This window comes from Enhydra lutris, unplaced genomic scaffold (assembly GCF_002288905.1).
Source record: "Enhydra lutris kenyoni isolate GAN:26980312 unplaced genomic scaffold, ASM228890v2 scaffoldscaffold9, whole genome shotgun sequence".
NCBI classification, from domain to species: domain Eukaryota; kingdom Metazoa; phylum Chordata; class Mammalia; order Carnivora; family Mustelidae; genus Enhydra; species Enhydra lutris.
In genome coordinates this window covers 16381103-16401241 of record NW_019154093.1, presented here as the reverse complement: position 1 = coordinate 16401241, position 20139 = coordinate 16381103, and the positions used below count along the sequence as shown (strand labels likewise).

The 20139-nt window shown below is 46.1% G+C and overlaps 2 protein-coding genes across 2 annotated transcripts in view; both read right to left on the bottom strand.

Moving 5' to 3' along the window:
* Positions 1–14613, bottom strand: part of LOC111142815 (NOP2/Sun RNA methyltransferase family member 4) — a 27984-nt gene extending 13371 nt beyond the window's left edge. The window contains exons 1-4 of the mRNA XM_022496136.1: positions 14380–14613; positions 9960–10297; positions 4586–4740; positions 1498–1658 (exon numbers count right to left, since the gene is read on the bottom strand). Of these exons, the coding sequence (XP_022351844.1) occupies positions 1498–1658; positions 4586–4740; positions 9960–10297; positions 14380–14472 (747 nt within the window). The 5' untranslated portion in view covers positions 14473–14613. The remainder of the gene's footprint in view (positions 1–1497; positions 1659–4585; positions 4741–9959; positions 10298–14379) is intronic.
* On the bottom strand, positions 10275–13954 carry LOC111142814 (sperm head and tail associated protein-like). The gene has a single exon (XM_022496135.1). It carries the CDS (start codon positions 13935–13937, stop codon positions 11193–11195), a length of 2745 nt encoding a protein of 914 aa, XP_022351843.1. The 5' UTR covers positions 13938–13954; the 3' UTR covers positions 10275–11192.
* Positions 14614–20139: the final 5526 nt, after the last annotated feature.

Genomic DNA, 20139 nt, shown 5'->3' with positions numbered 1-20139 from the left:
TAGCTGATCTCCCGCTACCTGAAGTAGTCTCAGCCTGCTACTTCTCCGCCATCTTGACTCCTCCCCCCGGTCTTTCAATTTCTTAGAGTGGTTGAACCAGAATGGTGAGAACCGGACAGATTAGATCAATGAGTCATGATAACAGAGAGACAATAGCTATATATTTTTTATATTTTTAGAAGTATATGTTTTAATAAATACCTTTAGAATATGCCAATTAAAAGAAAATGCAAATAACTTTAAAACAGGAAATGACTTTCAACATCATTCATAATAAGAGAATATAAATTAGATGCTTATCAGTTTGGCAAAACCCAAAACATCTAGTAACACGAGTGGTGGCAGGATTTGAGAACGCGGTACTCTTCCGCATTACCAGTAGAAATGAAGCCGATGTAACCTCCACAGAGAGTGATTTAGTACCCTCTGTCCAATCTTATATGCATATAAATTTATCTAGCAATGATACTTAAAAAGCATAAAACTGAAAAGGATTGAACCCCAGGGTACATTATTTTTTTTTAAGATTTTATTTATTTATTTGAAATAGACAGAAATCACAAATAGGCAGAGAGGCAGGCAGAGAGAGAGAGGGAGAAGCAGACTCCCCGCTGAGCAGAGAGCCCGATGCGGGCCTCGATCCCAGGACCCTGAGATCATGACCTGAGCCGAAGGCAGAGGCTTAACCCACTGAGCCACCCAGGCGCCCCCAGGGTACATTATTAAATGAAAAAACTACAAAGACCAAACAGTGAGAATAATATACCACCACTCCTTTTTTCGAAAATACACACAAATTGGGGCACCTGGGTGGCTCAGTCGGTTGGGCATCCGACTTTTGATTTTGGCTCAGGCCATGATCTCAAGGTCCTGAGAATGAGCCCTGCATCAGGTTCCAGGCTGAGTGTGAAATCTGCTTGAGATTCTCTCTCTCCCTCTGCCCCCTGCCCTGCTCACATGCATACATGCATACAAAGACTAAAAAAAAAAAAAAAGAACCACACACATTTGTATTTGTGTATCCACAAAGGATACATCTTAAAGGATACAGAAGAAAATATAAACAATGGTCATCTGTGGGGAGAGGAAGGAGAAGGCCCTGAGACAGGAGTAAAAGTGAAGGATACCTCTCACTAAATACCCTTTTATACCTTCTGAATTTTGCACCATGTGCTATATTAATATTCAAAAATAAATTAGCTTATTCATACTCATTTTAATCAGAGTTTCTGAGCAACCAAGTGAGTTGAGAGTCTACTATCTCTTTTCCCACTCAGTCAGGTTCAACCTCTTTCCTGCTAATTATCTCTAATGAAGATATTACCAACAATTGTGCAGATAGCTGTGTTCTCCCAATCACCCATGGAGAGCGGGCCAGGTCCAGAAATGGCTCTCCATCCTCAAATATGGAGGGCTGGACCCTACCTGCTGAGGGTCTGGAGCTGGAATGGGGAGACCAGATTTGGCCAGATGGATGTCTGGTCAGGAATCACTCACCCGATCATAGGTGTCCCCCTCCAGTTCTCCCCACTTCCTGCCATCCCATGAGGTGACTCGAACTCGATTTCTATCCCTGATATCTTGAGGCACATAGCTGTGAAGGACCCTCTGAAGTCTGCCTGTTCGAGAAGTGGACAGATCATTGGCAGCGAGATTGCCTGTGGGAATATAAATTTCAGCATTGTTTTTTCTAATTCTGGAAAAAATGTCATTGGAACCTTGATAGGGATTGCACTGAATCTTTAAGTGGTTGTGGGTAGTAGGGATAGTTTATACCTGTGAGAATAAAGAAACTCCAAGGCCATGCCCCAACAAAACATCCTACCAGCAATGGTGCTAATGGAGAGTCAGACCAATTCTTGGGCATAGTCAATCAATGCAGACCCCAGAGGCAGAGGCAAGTGGAGTAGAAATATTTATTATGTATACGGCACAGTACTAGACACTCTTGAGTAGGAGCTGCAAAGGTAATCACAAACCCAGGCCAGAAAGGATATGTAAATAAATAAATAAAGCAGACGAAGTATGAATATTTCTAAATAAGTATGCCCTCTCCTGCTTTTCTGAAATCTGTCTCTCTCTTCATCTTGGGCAGATACTACACATTTACCAAAATTTATTTTCCTCATTCCTTAGTAATAGAACTCCCAATTTTATCTGAGGGAAAGGGGAGCAATGTGCCCTATTTCTCAGCCTCCTTCTATAACTAAGTTAGGACTAAGTTTCGGTCAATGAGTTGTAGGCATAATTATGGTGTGGGACTTATGGGAAGATGTTTAAAAGAAGCTAACACTATTTGGTGTGCCCCTTTTACCACATCTTTTCTTCCTGCCTTGAATCTGAATGTGATAACTGGAGTTCTAGCAGCCATCCTGGACCATGAGGCAATCCTGAGAAGGGAAGCCAGAAATAAAATAGGCTGCAAAAAGAAAGAGGGAGCCCAAGTCCCTGATGATTGTGGAGACTCCATACCAGTCCTGGATTGCCTATGTCCCAGCTCTCTTATACAAGAGAGAAAAACTTTTCTTCTTTAAGCCAGTCATTTTCTATTGTATATGACCAAACCTAATCCTAACTGATTCACCATCTATCTTTCACTTTCCCTTTTGTGACAAACACAAAGTTCAAGAAATAGTTCAATTTGCTCTTGGCTCTCCTGTAAGAAAAAACATTACCGCAAGCTTGATGATAAATGGTGACTGATACCTGGCCTCAGAGTCAAGAAGTGAAAGGGAAAGTCAGAAACAATGGTGAAAAACTAGAGTGCATACCTTATACCTTATGGGAGCGATCACTACCATGAATGAGCTTCGTGTTCCCACAAAGACATAGAGTCTCAATTTTTGAGGGCACTTAAAGAAGTAAAAATTGGATTCTCTGCTCAGGAGGAATTTGCAGAAGGACATGAACGGAGAACAGAAAAGCTGGGTTCCAGTTCTGGCTCTATCTCCAACTCGGATAAAAGTTAAATTATTTACTCTCCTCAGGACTCAACTTCCCCTTCCCTAAAATAGGAGGGCTAAACTAGAGAAACTCCAAGTTTCCTTCTTCCACCGGGATGAATGACTCCCTTTGATAAGGAGTTGGGATGGGAGCAAGGTGTTGGTAATTTAGTACACCTTAGAAGAGCAACTCTCAATGACTTCTCCTCAGCCCTTCTCCTTCCTCTTAGTGCAAGTTCCTCCTCTTCCAAGTAACCCCACCTTACTCATCCCCTTTCTCACGGATTCCCGCAGCACTCAGGCAGATCAGCACAGCCTGGCACAGAGGCTGGAACCTCCTGCACTGGACTCATTAAACAATATCAACACTATTTCTCCTCTCCCTCTGCACTTCCAGAAGGTAAGATCAAATGTGGTACCTTGCAATCACCCACAGGGCTGACCATGAGGCTGGAAGCCAACCCAAACTGTGCAAGTTGACTGACAAGAACTGGAAGAGAAGGGGTGAGCACCCCAAAAAAAGCTAGGGCATAAGGCAAGAGGAGCCTGGCTGACCTCCAGCATGAGTGGAAAAACAACAGCCCCCGTCTGGATATTTCTCAGGTCTCCATGGAAAAAACACCATCTTTTTAAAGGTGGGATGTCAGGGTGCCTGGGTGGCTGAGTGGGTTAAGCCTCTGCCTTCAGCTCAGGCCATGATCTCAGGGTCCTGGGATTGAGCCCCACACCGGGCTCTCTGCTCAGTGGGGAGCCTGCTTCCCCCTCTCTCTCTGCCTGCCTCTCTGCCTACTTGTGATCTCTGTCTGTCAAATAAATAAATAAATAAATAAATAAGTCTTTTTAAAAAAATAAATAAATAAAGGTGGGTTGTCAGCCAGTAGATAGCTGAAATGAACACTTCCAGTGCACATGGCCTGGGCCGGGAGCTGCAGTATGAGATGAATAAGACTTGGGCCTGTCGCCAAGGAGTTCATTCTTGAAGAGGGAGAAGATGCATACCAGGTAAAGCTCTGATACAAGGCTAACAGTGCTAACACTGTTAGCACCCACCGCACGGGAGCATACAGAGACAGGCATCACTTTGCAGAGGTCAGGAGAGAAGACTTTCAGGAGGTGGCACACTTGAGCCGAGGCTTGAAAGCTCAAAGGCTACAGGCAGGCTAGCTGGGATAGGGTGGAGGGTATTCTAGACAGAAAATGGAACATGAACAAAAGATGGAGGCTGACTCAAATAACACGGAGTAGCAGAATGTGGCTGGAGCACATAAAGTCTGGGGAAGAATGACCTAAAGCTATAAAGGGAGCCTGAAGCCAGATCTTACTGCTTTCGTTGACAGATGAAGGAAATGAACTTAATCTTAGAGACGAAAGTAAACAGATACAGAGGAATGAAGGTGTCATGTGTAGATTGATCAGGGCCCTGCTTGAATCTGCCTTCAGAGACCTTGCTCGGCTCAGCAACCTTTCTTGGCCAACTGACAGAGGAAAAGAGGAGAAAACTGCAAACAAAAATACACCACCTTAGCAAGCGAGCACTATACCCTCTTTGACCCTGGGACCATAGAGCCCAGCCTATTCGGGAGGTCCCTGGCTGGGTGAGGTAGGGACCCCTCCCACCCCAAGGCACCAGCCCTCTGACTTACGGCAACAGCCAGTCTGAAGCAGTGCTAGTGTCTTTCCCCCGGGCGCTGCACATAGGTCAAGCACAGTGTCGCCGGGCTGTAGGCCAAGGGCCAGGACAGGCAGCAAGGAAGCAGCATCCATCAGATAGTAGTCCATGACACCCAGGCTGCCAAGCCTAGAAGAGAGGAGACCACCTGAGAGTCTAATACCAAGTCAGGAGACCCAGTGGAAGTCAAGGCCACCAAGTTCATGCCCTTGGGGACTACTGAGTTCTACTCCGCAAAAATTCATTTCTCAGACCCACTACCTCACTCATTCATCCCCACTGCAGCCAGAGGGACACTGAAAACACAGATCGAGGGGTGTCTGGCTGGCTCAGTCAGTAGAGCATGCAACTCTTGATCTCAGGGTTGTGGAGTTTTTTGTTGTTTTAAGGATTTTATTTATTTGAGAGAAATAGAGAGAGTGCATGCGTTAGGGTGTGTGGGGGAGAAGCAAGGTGGGAGGGAGAGGGACAAGCTGACTGGTGCTGAGTGCGGAGCCAGATGTGGGACCCAATGCCAGGACCCCAAGAAGCCAAGAGCCAGTGGCCCAACCAACTCAGCAACCGAGGTGCTTCCGGGGTTGTCGGTTTGAGCCCCACACTGGGTGCAGAGATCACTTAAAAATAAAATCTTAAAAAAAAACAAAACAAAAACAAAAACCAACCCATGGATCAATTCACTCCAATCCAGCCAAGCTAGCCATCTTGCCCTGCCTTAATTAAGCCAGGCACACTGCAGTCTAAGGCTTTTATAGCTGCTCTACTTTCTGCCCGCAAAACTCTTCCCAAACAGCCCTGATTTGATTCCTCATTTTTTTCAGTCTCTCCTCAAAGTTCTCTCCACAAAATTATCTCATCAGAGAGGCACTGGCATTCCCTGACTACTCTATCTAAAAACAGTACCCCTTACTCCCATCACCTCCTATCTCTCTATGTGATAGTACTTTTCTTTGAAGCACTTGTTATTCACTTTACATGTACAGATGTGTGTGTGTGTGTGTGTGTGTGTGTGTAAGTGTGTGCACTCTCCTCCCTCTCCCTCTTTAGAATGAAGGCAGAGACTTTGTTCACTGTAATAACCCCAGCACATGAAACGCCACCTGGCATATAGGAGGAACTCAGTCTTATTGGATCACATATTAAGACACAAAATGCTTCGTGGGTTTAGAGAAGAAGGCCATCAATTGTGCCTCTCACAGTTACCTGAGTCAGGCCTGATGAAGAAATAGGCCCTCATTAGGTAAAGGAAGGGGAAGAAGGGAGGAAGGGAGGAAGAAACAAGAGCAATCCAAGAGCAGAAAGAAGAACAAGCAAAGGCATGGAAAGAGGCAAACTCATAGCTCCTTTCAAAAACAATGAGAAATCTGGTGTAGTAGAAATACAAGGTGAAAGAGATTGAAGTTGAAAAACAGATAGAGGCCAGGTTATAAAAAGCCTTAAACCCTATTTTAAGGAGTCTGGACTGTAACGGGCAGGCAGTTACCAAAGTCTGTAAAGAAAGGGACATGATCATCTGAATAGAGTTTTAGAAAGCTAGGCAGGCTAGAAAGAACAAATTAGAAATAGACACCAGTGAGAAGGCTGTGATAAGAGTCCAACGCATGAAGACAGGCAGGAACCATATGAGTAGAGACAGAGGGACAACAGATAGCAACCTAATGGTCACAGAACTCCTCACTCCCAGGCCGTTTGTCATAAGCCACTCTCCTGCCTGAGACACAGCTCAGCCACTGGAGACAGATCCAAGGAGACAGAAACCTGCCCTGACAGGAAGGCTCTGGGAGAAAAATGCAACAAGACAAGAGACATAGCACCACTGAGGGTCCACTATAAGAGCTACAGTCCCCAGGCTTGAGGTTGTGACACCTTCACAAGTAAGCTCAGACTATGGTGGGATATTTTAGAAGTCAAATCACACTTGGATTGTCCCTGAAACTGTGTGCCTCATGCCTCATGGAGGAGAATGATAAGAAATCTGAAAAAAGCACAAAATTCCTGTCACACTAGCACAGGTCTAAGAAACCCATTCTTATCAGTTCCTTCCTTTTGGAAGCATCACTCAACCTTTTTTTGGTTCACAGACAATTTTGAAATCCGCTGAAAGCTAAAGTCCCTCTTTCCAAAAACGGGGGGCGGGGGGGGGGCATAACACTTTTTCAGAAAAACTCAGGAAATTCCTGGACTCCCTAAATACATCTTTGACCTCCTGAGAGATTGGGATTCCCTTGATTTATACAGAACCTATCAAGACAAGAAGGAAACCCAAACCTCTGAGTAGAAGCCAAGCACCTCAGGCAACTTGGTAAACCACAGGTGCTGTGTCCATAGTTCTGCCTAAAACTGATGCCTCCGAACTGATCTCCAATCCTGCCCCAATCTATCTCCCTCCCACCCCAATATACTAACATGATCTTCCTGAAGCATAACTTTGATGAGAAGAATATCAGCAACAAGAGGTACTGTTTGGGGGCACCTGGGTGGCTCAGTGGGTTAAGCCGCTGCCTTCGGCTCAGGTCATGATCTCGGGGTCCTGGGATCGAGCCCCGCATCGGGCTCTCTGCTCAGCAGGGAGCCTGCTTCCTCCTCTCTCTCTACCTGCCTCTCTGCCTGCTTGTGATCTCTCTCTGTCAAATAAATAAATAAAATCTTAAAAAAAAAAAAAAAAAAGAGGTACTGTTTGTGAGTGCTATACTGTAGGTGCTGTACTAGTGTCTCAGATCCATCACTTAACTTAGTCCTCACTAGGAACCTGTGAGGCAGAAGAACACAGATTCCAGAGCCAGACCATCTGGATCTCAAATCCAGCCCAGCTGCTCAACAACTGTGTGTCTTCAGCAAATTATTCAACTTCTCTATGCAGCAATGTCTTCATCTGTAATAAGAGTGCCTACCAGGGGCGCCTGGGTGGCTCAGTGGGTTAAAGCCTCTGCCTTCAGCTCAGATCATAATCCCAGGGTCCTGCGGATGTGGGGATCGAGCCCCACATTGGGCTCTCTGTTCAGTGGGGAGCCTGCTTCCTCCTCTCTCTCTGCCTGCCTCTTTGCCTACTCGTGATCTCTGTCAAATAAATAAAATCTTAAAAAAAAAAAAAAAAAGGGTGCCTACCAGATAGGATTATTGTGAGGTTTAAAGGAATTAATAGAAGTTAAGTGCTTAGAACAGTAGCCAAAATATGAGCTACAGTATCGGTACCATTATTTTCCAGATGAGTTTCCAGTAAGGAAACCAAGAGTCAGTTATCCAAAGCTATATGTCTATTAAATGATGAAGGCAAATTCCAAATCTAGGTTTTCCTGACTCCAAAGCCTATGCTTATAATCATTGTACATTATTGCCTTTCCCCTACTCAGAAACCCTTTCCAGTGGTTCTCTAGAACATATCTTGGCAATTTACCACAACATGGACTATAGGGTACATGGTCTGAAGCCATCCAGCCCTGGAAAGTCCAACCATTTAGAAGCAACCCTGGGCCATCAAAATCCCCTTCTCCCAGGCATGTGCACCCCAAAGTTTATAGCGGCAATGTCCACAACAGCCAAACTATGGAAAGAGCCTAGATGTCCATCAACAGACGAATGGATACAGAAGATATGGTGTATATATATACAATGGAATATTATGCAGTCATCAAAAAATTGAAATCTTGTCATTTGCAATGACATGAATGGAACTACGCTGAGCAAAATAAATCAATCAGAGAAAGACAATCATCACACGATCTCACTGATTTGTGAAATTTGAGAAAAGAAGCAGAGGATCATGGGGGAAGAGAGGAAAAAATGAAATGGGAAGAAACCAGAGAGGGAGACAGACCACAATAGACTCTTAATTGCAGGAAACAAACTGAGGGTTGCTGGAGGGGAGGGTGGTGGGAGGGGTGTGGTGGCTGGGTGATGGATACTGGGGAGGGTATGTGCTATGGTGAGCACTGTAAATTGTGTAAGACTGATGAATTACAGACCTGTACCCCTGAGATAAATAATTCATTATATGTTAATAATAATTTTAAAAATTCCCCTTCTCCCAACCTGTAGGTTCCTAGCATTCAAGATTCCCACACATGCCCCCCCACCACATACTCTTCTACCCTTACCTCCTAGTTTTCCTAAGCATGCAACCTTCCCTCAAGCCAGTAGCTAGAACCATTGCAAAAGCTTCCTAATTTACATCCCCATTTCATATGTCATACACGGACTTGCCCCTCTCCAATCAGTTTTCCACACAGCAGCCAGAATTTTAAAAATCCAAATCTGAGTATGTCATTCCCCAGCTTAAAACTTTTCATGGCTCCTCCTTTCTTTTAGAGAAAAAGTCCAAAATCCCAAATGGCCTAAAAGACCTACAAAGCCTGGCTTTTGCCAGCTTCTTTTTTTTTTTTTTTTTTTAAAGATTTTATTTATTTATTTGACAGACAGAGATCACCAGTAAGCAGAGAGGCAGGCAGAGTGGGGTGGGGAAGCAGGCTCCCTGCTGAGCAGAGAGCCCGATGTGGGGCTCAATCCCAGGACCCTGGAATCATGACCTGAGCCAAAGGCAGAGGCTTTAACCCGCTGAGCCACCCAGGCGCCCCCTTTTGCCAGCTTCTATAGCCTCCCATCCCCATCCCCATGCCACAAGCTTTAATTCCTACTCATTCTCAGGTCTTAGCTTAAATTTCATTTCCTCAGAAAAGACTGGGTTAGAGCTCCTAATTATAAAACTTCATAGCATCTTGTACTTTTTCTTTGGAGCACTTATCACAATTATAAATAATTTCTTAATTGTTGTCTTCCTCACTAGGAAGACAAACTGCTCCAGCTGAGCACTGGATAAGAAGACCAGAAGTCCCCTCACTACCAACCCCTCTGGAACTAACTTTTGTGTCCCTAGGTAAGTCTCACTCATTGTCTTGTATCAGGAGGTTACTTGTCCTCACCTGGATGGGTGGCTATGAGGGCAAAATGAGAAGGCAGTTGTAAAAAAATACAGATTTTAACTGCAGAGGGTACAGTAAGTGTGCAAGTTAGAGATGGCTGTCTTCCATAGGGTGCAGCAGAGCAGGTTCTGGGGTCAAACTGCCTAGGTCTAAGCACGAGCTGTACCAACCTGCTATCTCAGGGACCTAAAGCAAGCAAGTGCCTTAACTTCTCTGCACCTGTCTCCTCAAATGGAAAAGAGAAATATTATTACCTACCTCAGAGGGCTGCTGGCAGAACAAAAGGAGATAATGCACATACAACACTTAGAGAAACACCTAGCATATATAAGCACTCAATAAATATCAGCAATATTATGATCCTTAGGAAACAGGACAAGAGCTGGGTCTCTTTCTGTCGACTTCCAGCACACTCAGGACAGCCCCAGATCCTACCTGGCGGGAGGGAACCGACTGACATCCCCTCTGGCAAAAGTGAAGCATCGAAGGTTCGGGCTGTAGGCCCCAGAGGCTGGAGTTGGAGTTTGGTCACCCTGAGGCTCCAGCTCCCCGTGGGAGATGGCTTCCTTCACAAAGTCCCTGGCCCTCAGTTGCTCCAGCTCATCACTCACATGATCCCAGGCGGCAAAGTTATTGACCAGTGCGCCGTACTTCTGCTCTGAAAGGAGACTGACCCGGATGGATGGCCAGAGATCACCAAATTGCACGCTGTAGGTCATGTCAAAATTCTGCAGAGCCAGTTGAGTGGCAGGAAATTTGGGCTCTGTGGCAGCCTGAAAGAAAAAGAACGGGCTTATTGATCTTCCAGACTTGCCTCTCCCCTACCACCTGACCTCACCAATAGCTCAGAGCCCTGCAGCAAACACGGATCCAGCCACTGCCCACTCCTGTGTTTGCGTCCTGCCTCTGCCGTCCAGAAAAGAAGTATGAAAGAGAAAAGTATTAGGGAGCAGGCCTTTCTATCTCAGGCTGTGAGAAAGCAAGCTGCAGCTCTCACAACGGCATATGCGGGTGGGTCACCAAGAAAGGGGGAATCCTTGAGGCCTGGGAGTAAGAACTAAAGAGAATGGGAGCTCAGGAGAGGACTCTTGAAAAGAGCCTACAGAAGGCTGGAAGAAACTATGAAGGCCTTGGGGGAAGCCTCAGCCTTAAAAACAAAAGATGCTTTCTTTCTGAACAGCCGTTTCCATCCTCTAAAGCACTTTCTTGTCTCCTAGCTTATGTGAGCTCCAAAAAAGGCAGACAGCTCAGTGGGATACAAAAGATACCAACCTTCCACATTTGATGGAGAGAGAAAGGTAACTTACCTAAGGTCATGAGGTGACTGACACCATAATGCTGAGAATCACAGGGTTGAGGGTCATTTGGGGAGAGTTCCTAGAGCCTAGGAAGGTGGGACAAGGAGAACTCCTAGAAACCTTGTGGTGTAAACCAAAATGGGGACTTCTATGGGGGGAGCAGAGAGAGACGGGATTTGGGCTTGCAGAGCATAAACACAGATTAAAAGGAAAATGAAGACGTCGTCTGAGGGGTCTTCAGTTCTGTCCACGTTGCCACAGCCGGGACCCTCACTTGGGCTATTACTAGTCCTCTTGGGCTAGTCCTATTACTGTCTGTTCATTTCGCTCTGGCCCGCATTTTGGTTTGGGCAGAAATCTTCCTTGGCCCTCATTTCTTGTTGCGGCGGGGACTCTTGTTCCGACCATGACTTTTGGCAGGGCGAGGACTCTTGCTCCGGCTCCTGCTCTGGTGGGGACTTTTGCTGCGGCCCCGCCTTTTGCCGTGGCGAGGACTCTTATTTCCACTCTGACTTTTGTCATGGAGGGTACTCTTGCCCATGCCCTGGCCTTTGCTCCGTTGAGAACTCTCACTCTGGCCCTGATTTCCACTACACTGAAGACCCTCGCTCTTATCCTGACTTGGGCTTTGGTGGGGACTACTGCTCGGGCTCCGACTTCTCTTGCTAGTGGGACTCCCGTTCCGGCTCTGACTTCTTTGAGGACGGAGACTCTTGCTTTGACTTCGACTTCTTCTGGTGTGGTGGGTATTCTCAGCCTGGCTCCGATTTCTGCCTTGGTGGGTATTTTTGCTCTGGTTGTCACTACTCTGGCACTCACTGATAACAATAGCTGAACTACAGCTGAGATCAGTGCTACAGCTGGAAGTCTTCGTCGAAGGCAAAGGACAGCTATAGGGAACCTTGGGGGGCTCTTTGCAGCAGCCTCGAGGAGCCACAGAGTAGACATGGAGGCCACAGGGCATATTATCACAGGCCATAGGATGGCCCCGGGCTTGGGGGGCAATGGGTAAACTTTGAGGATCAAAGGGTGTTCGCAATGGGATAAAAGAATAGATGTGGGTGGAACAGGGAGGTGGCACAGGCTGGCGATGAGGTTGGGGTGGGCCCCTGGGAGCGCTAAAGGTGCCACAGGGGGGCACCATGGTTAGTTTATGACACTGAGGGGGACCAAGGAGTGGGCAAGGATCAGAGGTCGGAGGAACCACGGAATATATATGGGTACTACACGGGGGTCCTACAGGAAGTCTGCAGGAGGTGCTCTGAACGCAACTACTGGGTGGGACGGGACAAAAAGGAAGGCGAAGGGGAAGACAAGTGGGGAGAACAGGTTTAAGAGTTCTAGGGATCACAGTAGGTAAGGGAGTTCCTTGGGGAAGTTCTTTAGGGCAGGGATTTGAGCAAGTGGTAAAGGATGTCACTGTACAAGAAGGACCAGAAGGGTGGGAGGGAGGTGGAGGAGAGGCACAGGCCTTAGGGGGTCTGGGGAAGTCAAGAGTAGTGTGCTGGAGAGGGATGATCAGGGAGCGACATCTGTGGAGAGCACGTGGCTGTTTTAACTCTGTGGATTTGGGGGACTTCACTTGTGGGCCAGCTGGGGTAGGAAGAAGGGGTTCATTATCGCTTCTGCGGGGGGGTGACTGGGGTGGAGATATAAACTGGTTGCTCAGGGGTGAAGGGAAGGAGAAGACAGAATAAGGACAATGAGAGGACAGGGAAAGAGGCGGTTCCTTAGGGCAGGGAGGACAAGAAATCGCGGTGCCTGGCTCTACAAAGAGGCAAGAGTTCCCACCAGTCTCCCAGGTGAAAATGGACTCAAAGCAAGGCTTCACGGGAGCCTGGGACTGAGGTGAGCAAGGAGAACAAGTACTCTGAGCAGGCAGGCGGAGGGCACAACACGGGCTCCCAGGGGCAGGTATGTGGGTCTCTTGAGAAATATGGGAATAGTGAAAAGAGCCCTCCTGAGGTGAGCTGGGAGAGCCAGATGTGCCTGCCTGAGAAGAAAGTGGGGAGCCACAGCAATTTTTCCCAAGGGGCAGGTCAAGCTGTGGTTTAGGTTCACAAGGGTCTGGAGGCTTAAGGAGGCTATGGCAAAAGCTGTCAGTGAGTGGGGAAGATGTTGGGGAAGGTGGAGGGTCATTATAACTTCTGCCTGAAGACCAGGGACAGAGCAGAGAGGAGATCACGGGCCCAGTTTCCAAAACCCTGTGAGAAAGGGGTGGGGAAACTACAGATCTAATTTCCACCGCCTGGTGAGCAAGAGGAGGTGAAATAACAAGGGCAGTTCCCAGGGGCCTATGAGTAAGAGTAGGTGAAGTGATGCGGCAAGTTCCCTGGGACCCAGGAGTAATGGAAGATGAAATCATGTGGCCAGTTTCCAAAGGCCCATGAGGGAGCATAGGAGAAGTCACGGGACTGGTTCTCACCCGCCGATGAGCAAGAGAAGGGGAAGTCCCCGGGCTAGTTACCAGGGCTGAAGGGTATCCACCACAATAACAGAGGTAAGTCTGCTGGTCAATGCAAGGGCTTCGGGGACAGGGACGCGGTATTCTCGGGGGACTGATCCAGCTGCAATAAGGGCTCCGTGGACGAACAGGGGGTGACCCCAGAAGGCTGAACCGATCAAAACAAGGGCTCGAAGGGGGCGAACACGAGAGGATAGGCTCGCGGCAGAAAGGCCTTCCAAGGAGTGGAGAACAGGGTTCAAAAGAACATCTCCTGGGGCGCAGGGGAGGCTGTGGAGGTGGGGAGGGAGGCGGTGGGGGTGGGGAGGGAATCAGTCGGGGTAGGGAGGGGGGCGTGGCGATTAGGGAAGAAATTCCAGGCCTACAGGTGAGGCCACAGAATGGGTCTCTGGAGAAGCTGGAAGAGTCCAGGGGGAGAGGGGAGTCGCTGCACGCTTTGCCTGGGTTTGGGGAAAGGCCAGGAGCGTGGTCAGGGTGATCACTGTAACCTTTCCTGGGTGCGAGAGGCAGCTCGAGAGTGAGGATGGGGTTGAATCCTTTCCCGGAGGGCGGCGGAGACCCAGCAAGGTAGGGGCTGTCGCTAAAACATTTTTCGAGAGGTGAGGGCGGCCGGGCTGAAAGTTCTAAGAGGAAAGGCGGAGAAGAGGTCATGGAGGGAGGGAGATAGAGGGGAACGGGGTAGGGAGGGAGGGGAGAGGGAGAGGAGAGGGAGGAGGGCAAGTGGAAGGGGTAGTGGGGGCCAAGGGGAAGGTAACCGAGAGCCGGGGAACAAGGGGCGGTGACATAACTGAAAGAATGTGGGCGGTGGTGATGACGTAACTTAGAGGGGCGGAGTCGGGAGGGCTCAGACATTACGCGAGCAACCACCCAAGCCTTGTGACGAAACAAAAGGGCGGATAGAAGCGAAAACGTGACAGACGTGAAAGGGAGGGGCCTAGTGACGCCCCCTGAGGGGCGGGGAAAAGAGGCCGAAGGCGTTCCAGCGGCGCCGGAGTTACGAACCAGTCCGAGGGATGGAAGTGCGAGGCTGACCAAGTTTCCCGGCAAAAGGCCGCTGTCGCTGTTCCCTCCTGGGCCAACGGCCGGACCTTACCCATTTCTTCTTATGTCGATGTCTCCGCGGGATGGTCGCGAGGTGTGCACGCTTCAGCACGTCCCGAGCGCTTCTCACAACCAGCGCAGCCATATCAGCGTGCGCTGCAGAGTAATTCCGACCGGAACCGCGACGGCCGGACTCGCGGGTTCCGGAGAGATGGTGGCGCCAATCCGGAAGAAAAGAGGAGGGAACTGCGGCGGTCTCTCTTCCGGGACTCAGCCCACCTTTGTAAAACAGGTGCAAACCCCGCCCCGCCAGGAATCTGTGGGTGTTGGGAAAGAGCAACCGCTGGCACAGAAAGAGATGCCTCTGGGGGCGCCTGGGTGGCTCAGTGGGTTAAAGCCTCTGCCTTCGGCTCAGGCTCAGGGATCGAGCCCCGCATCGGGCTCTCTGCTCAGCAGGGAGCCTACTTCCTCCTCTCTCTCTGCCTGCCTCTCTGCCTACTTGTGATCTCTGTCTGTCAAATAAATAAATAAAAATCTTTAAAAAAGGGGGGGCGCCTGGGTGGCTCAGAGGGTTAAAGCCTCTGCCTTCAGCTCAGGTCATGATCCCAGAGTCCTGGAATCGAGTCCCACATCGGGCTCTCTGCTTGGCGGGGAGCCTGCTTCCTCCTCTCTCTCTGCTTTCCTCTCTGCCTACTTGTGATCTCTGTCTGTCAAATAAATAAAATCTTTAAAAGGAAGAAAAGAAAGAAAGAAAGAAAGAAAGAAAAAGAAAGATGGCTCTGCCTGGATGCCTGGAGCATGGGGAGAGACTCCGTAAAGGCCTCTAATCCAGTTGGGGGATAGGAGAGGACTAGGAGCTGGCAGTTGAGTATTGAAAGAGTTAGCCAGGCAAAAAGGGGCGGGAAGGACCTTCCAACCTGAAGTTGCACGGAGAAAGAGTCTAAGGTGGAGAAAAACGAGGACAGATTTGTGGGCTGAGGCGGATTTATAGAGAAGCTAACTAAGCTTGAAGTTTCAGAACCTGTCATTTGCAATGCGCCTTCCAAGGCCCTGTCCTTAATATTGTATTTTTTTTTTAAAGATTTTATTTATTTGTTTATTTGACAGAGAGAGATCACAAGTAGACAGAGAGAGAGAGAGGGGGAAGCAGGCTCCCTGCCGAGCAGAGAGCCCTACGCGGGACTCGATCCCAGGACCCTGAGATCATGACCCGAGCCGAAGGCAGCGGCCCAACCCACTGAGCCACCCAGGCGCCCCGATATTGTATTTTTTCTTAAAGAGGGCCCTCGAATTGTGTAAGCTGTAGGCGCCACAAAAGTTGACTCCACCATAGGGAGCCAATTAGAAGGGAAGGATATGATCAAATAGGTGTTTTGTTTTTTTTTTTTTAAATGATCATCTGGGAAGTTACCGGTTGGTGAATATACGGAAGGGCTGGGAAAGAGCATGGAAGCCCCGTGTCCTTTCCCTATCTGTACCTTGCACTGTGCATCTCTTCCATCCGACTGCCCTAAGTTATATCCGTTAATAATAAACCAGTGATCTAGTGAGAAATGGGTCTCCTGAGATCTATAAGCTCCTCCAGCAAGTTGCTAGAGCCCAAGGAGGGGGTCGTGGGGACCTCTGATCTCTAGGTACTGAGTCAGAAGTACAGATGCGAGCTGTCAGCCAGTGGAGCTTAAATATTCAAAAGTAATCAGCCACTATCTCAAACTCATCAAAGAGTCATACCGCTTTCAGAAGGCAGGAAATTTGGGTACATTTTTACTGGAGTTACAGGAGTGATGAAGCCAAGTGTGAATTTTAAGACAGCAATCTCTTCTGTGCCATAGAAAATGAGAAGTAGTGAAGAACCCTTGTAGCACTTGAGCTTTTCCAGTATTTTATGGATTGTGAAATGTCAAAGCTACATATGAATGAGGGAATGTTTAACCTTTGCTCAAACTGTATTACTCTTTTTTTTTTTTTTTGAGATTTTATTTATTTGGGGGCACCTGGGTGGCTCAGTTGGTTAAGCGACTGCCTTTTTGGCTCAGGTCATGATCCTGGAGTCCTGGGATGGAATCCCGCATTGGGCTCCCTGCTCATCGGGGAGTCTGCTTCTCCCTCTGGCCCTCTCCCTTGTGCTCTCTCTCTCTCAAATAAATAAATAAAATCTTTTTTAAAAAAAGATTTATTTATTTGACAGGGAGAGAAATAGCGAGAGAGGGAACACAAGCAGGGAGAGTGGGAGAGGAAGAAAGCAGGCTTCCTGCCACGCGGGAAGGTCTTGAGCAGGACCCTGGAATCATGACCTGAGCTTAAGAGAGACGCTGAACTACTGAGCCTCCCAGGCGCCCCTCAAACTGTATTATTCTTAATGTGAGTTGTAAAGTTCCAGTGAAAAACATACACCTTTATTTCCACATTTACAGGAGTAGTTACCGAAACCTTAAATATCACAAATAGAATGTTGTGTTTATCACTAAAAAAAGAAAAACCATCTGACAGTAGATGATTGGAGTAAATAGGATTAGGTCAGGGAGATCAGATGAGAGAAGTTCTGGATTAGTGTAGTGCCAGTGAAGATAGAAAAGGATTGATTCCACTTACAATTCAGAGAGAATTACAGGACTTCTTGATTGATTGGCCCCATGCATTTAAACTAGTACATGCTACACCACCAGTAAACAGCTGTCCTCTTAACCTGCTTTTTTATTATATGTATTTTTTCACACAGTCTGCTAAACTATAATTTTCAAAAGATTTGAAACATAATTCTTATACAAATATAAAATGAACACATTGCCAAAGATTTTATTCATCATAATAAACTGTTCCTCCGTTATTATCATAAATAATGAGGGAACCAGTTAGATGGTAAGACTTGTTCAAATGAAACTTTGAGTTTCAGAGATTTAGGTTATCAGCCAAAGGAATACTGAAATGAATTTGCTAATAGTTGCAAAAACATTAATATCTTATTAAGTAATAAACTGTGATGTTTGGGATTATTGCTTCTATGACATAGAAATCAGTTCCATCTCTACTGATCAAAATTCAATTACATTACCATGGCTAGGAATCATTTGCATTGCCATTGGTTTTCTACAAGTTTACCTTTACCCCTACAAAGTTCTGCAGTAGCCTGGTCAATATAAAATCTATAAAAGGTGTACCTTAGCACTGTGGTGAAGGAGCCCCCAATAATTCTCTTCTGCCCATTTACAAGTTCTGGACAACTTTTCTTACTGTTTTTCCCCTTACTAGAATATAAGATTTTAAAAATTAAGGATTTCGTTTATTCATTGTTGAATTATCAGCACCTAGGACTCTGGATGGCACATATTTGGGTCTCAGTAAATATTGATTGAATGAACGAGTGAGTGAAAGATGAGAAGTTTGTTACAGGGACCTAGCAGTTGTAAGATGGAGGGAGATACATGCATAGAGAAAAGGCTTTTTTTAAAAAAGTTCGTGGCAGTTCTTTCTCCCCACCAGTCCTATCCCCATGCTATAATAAAAACACCTTTTCGCACCGAAATAAAGATGGAAATAAAGAGAAAGAGAGAAAGAAAGAAAAAAGAAAGAGAAAGAGAGGAAGAAAGAAAAAAAAGAAAAGAAAGGAAAGAGGGAAGAAAAGGAAATGAAAAAAAGAACTGCTCATGATATTTAAATCCAGATTAGGATCCAGGGAACAGCTCGAATACACTAAACAGGAGGTGTCCCAGAATACCTGTTCTCAAAGGTTTATACCAAATATGGAGTGTCAGGACCACAATCACCATTCCCTGTGAAGGACCCCTCCCAACCCCCAGCCTCCTCAGTTTGCCCATCTATAAAATAAGGGATCAAGAGAGAGAGGGTTGGACTATATCAATCATTCTCAAAATTTTGGTCTTGGGACGCCTTTACACTCTTTAAAAAAAAATTTTTTTCCAAGATTTTAATTTACTTGAGAGAGAGAGAGAGCATGAGCGGGTAGGAGGTGGAGGGGCCAAGGGAGAGGGAGAAGCAGACTCCTCACTGAGTAGGGAGCCCTATGCCTGGGATCACGACCTGAGACCAAGGCAGACGCTTAACCAACTGACCCACCCAGACACCCCCCCTTTTACATTCTTAAAAATTAAGAATTATTAATTTTTATTTGTTTCGTCTATCAATATTTGCCAGATTAGAAATGAAAGCAAAAAAATTTTAATATTCATTAAAAATAACAATAGTAAATCCATTGTATGTTAATATAGATGTCTTTATGAAAAATAGAGTTTTCTAAAGAATTCTTTTTTTTTTTTAAGATTTTTTTATTTATTAATTTGACAGAGAGAGATCACAAGTAGACGGAGAGGCAGGCAGAGAGAGAGAGAGAGGAGGAAGCAGGCTTCTTGCTGAGCAGAGAGCACGATGTGGGACTCGATCCCAGGACCCTGAGATCATGACCTGAGCCGAAGGCAGCGGCTTAACCCACTGAGCCACCCAGGCGCCCCGAAAAATAGAGTTTTCTAAAAGAAGTTTAGTCAGAAGAGTTACAGATTCATTATTTTACAAATCTCTGGCAAATTAATGTCTGGCTTAATAGAAAGTTAGATTCTCATTGTTGTTCTAGTGGAAGTATATGTAAAAAATCCAGCCTCACACAGATAGATAGATAGAAAAGAGAGGGGTATTTTTTTTAAGTTTTTATTTGTGTTTAGAAATCTCTTCACCCAACATAGGGCTTGAACTCATTACCCTGAGATCAAGAGTTACACACTCTTCCCACTGAGCCAACCAGGCGCCCCAAGAGGAATATTTTATTTTATTTTATTTTTTTTTTTTTAAGATTTTATTTAGTTATTTGACAGACAGAGATCACAAGTAGGCAGAGAGGCAGGCAGAGAGAGAGAGAAAGGGAAGCAGGCTCTCCACTGAGCAGAGAGCCCGATGTGGGGCTCGATCCCAGGACCCTGAGACCATGACCTGAGCCAAAGGCAGAGGCTTAACCCACTGAGCCACCGAGGCGCCCCCAAGAGGAATATTTTAATAGCCTAGGTAGATAACTGAATATTCTTAGATGCTATGTCAAAATTTAACATATGGTAGTTTTCTTAAAAGTTAGTGGCAGTGTGGAATCTGAAACCATATCAAAGGACTTTTCATACTCTGTTACAGAGATCCATTGATCTGTCTTGTAGTTAGAATGAATCTTTTACCCAAGCTTGATTCTGTCACATCATACAGTGGTTATTTGGAAATTACCAAGTTCACTGAGTCCTGCTTATCTCCCATATGTTTTCACATTTCGTTATACAATATCAAAAACCACATTTGTTAATATCACTACTAATCTCATCAGAAAAGAAAAGTCTTGAAATATTAGAAAGCTGTTAAGTTCACAGTAATGGGTGCAAGTTTTTCAAAATCCTAATTTGTTTTATTTATTTATTTTAAATAATCGCTATGCCCAATATGGGGCTCAAACCCACAATCCTGAGGTCAAGAGTTGCACACACTACCAACTGAGCCAGCCAGGCACCCCTCCAAATCCTAATTTTACTTGAAAGCTCAATTTTTATCTCTGGCAACTAGTACTATCAATTGTTTTCCTTGAAGTGACAGGCTTACTTTGTTCATTTTTCAAGAAAATGCCATTAAAATATGATTGATTTTTGTCTATTGATCTTATATCCTGAGACCCTGCTAAGCTAAATTATGTTTTGGTAACTTTTCTGGAAATATTTTCACCTTTTCTATGCACGAGGTTATGTCTTCTATAAAGACACTTTTACTTCTTTCCAGTCTGAATTCCTTTTTTTTCTTTTGGATTATTTTACTGTTTATAATTTACAGTAGA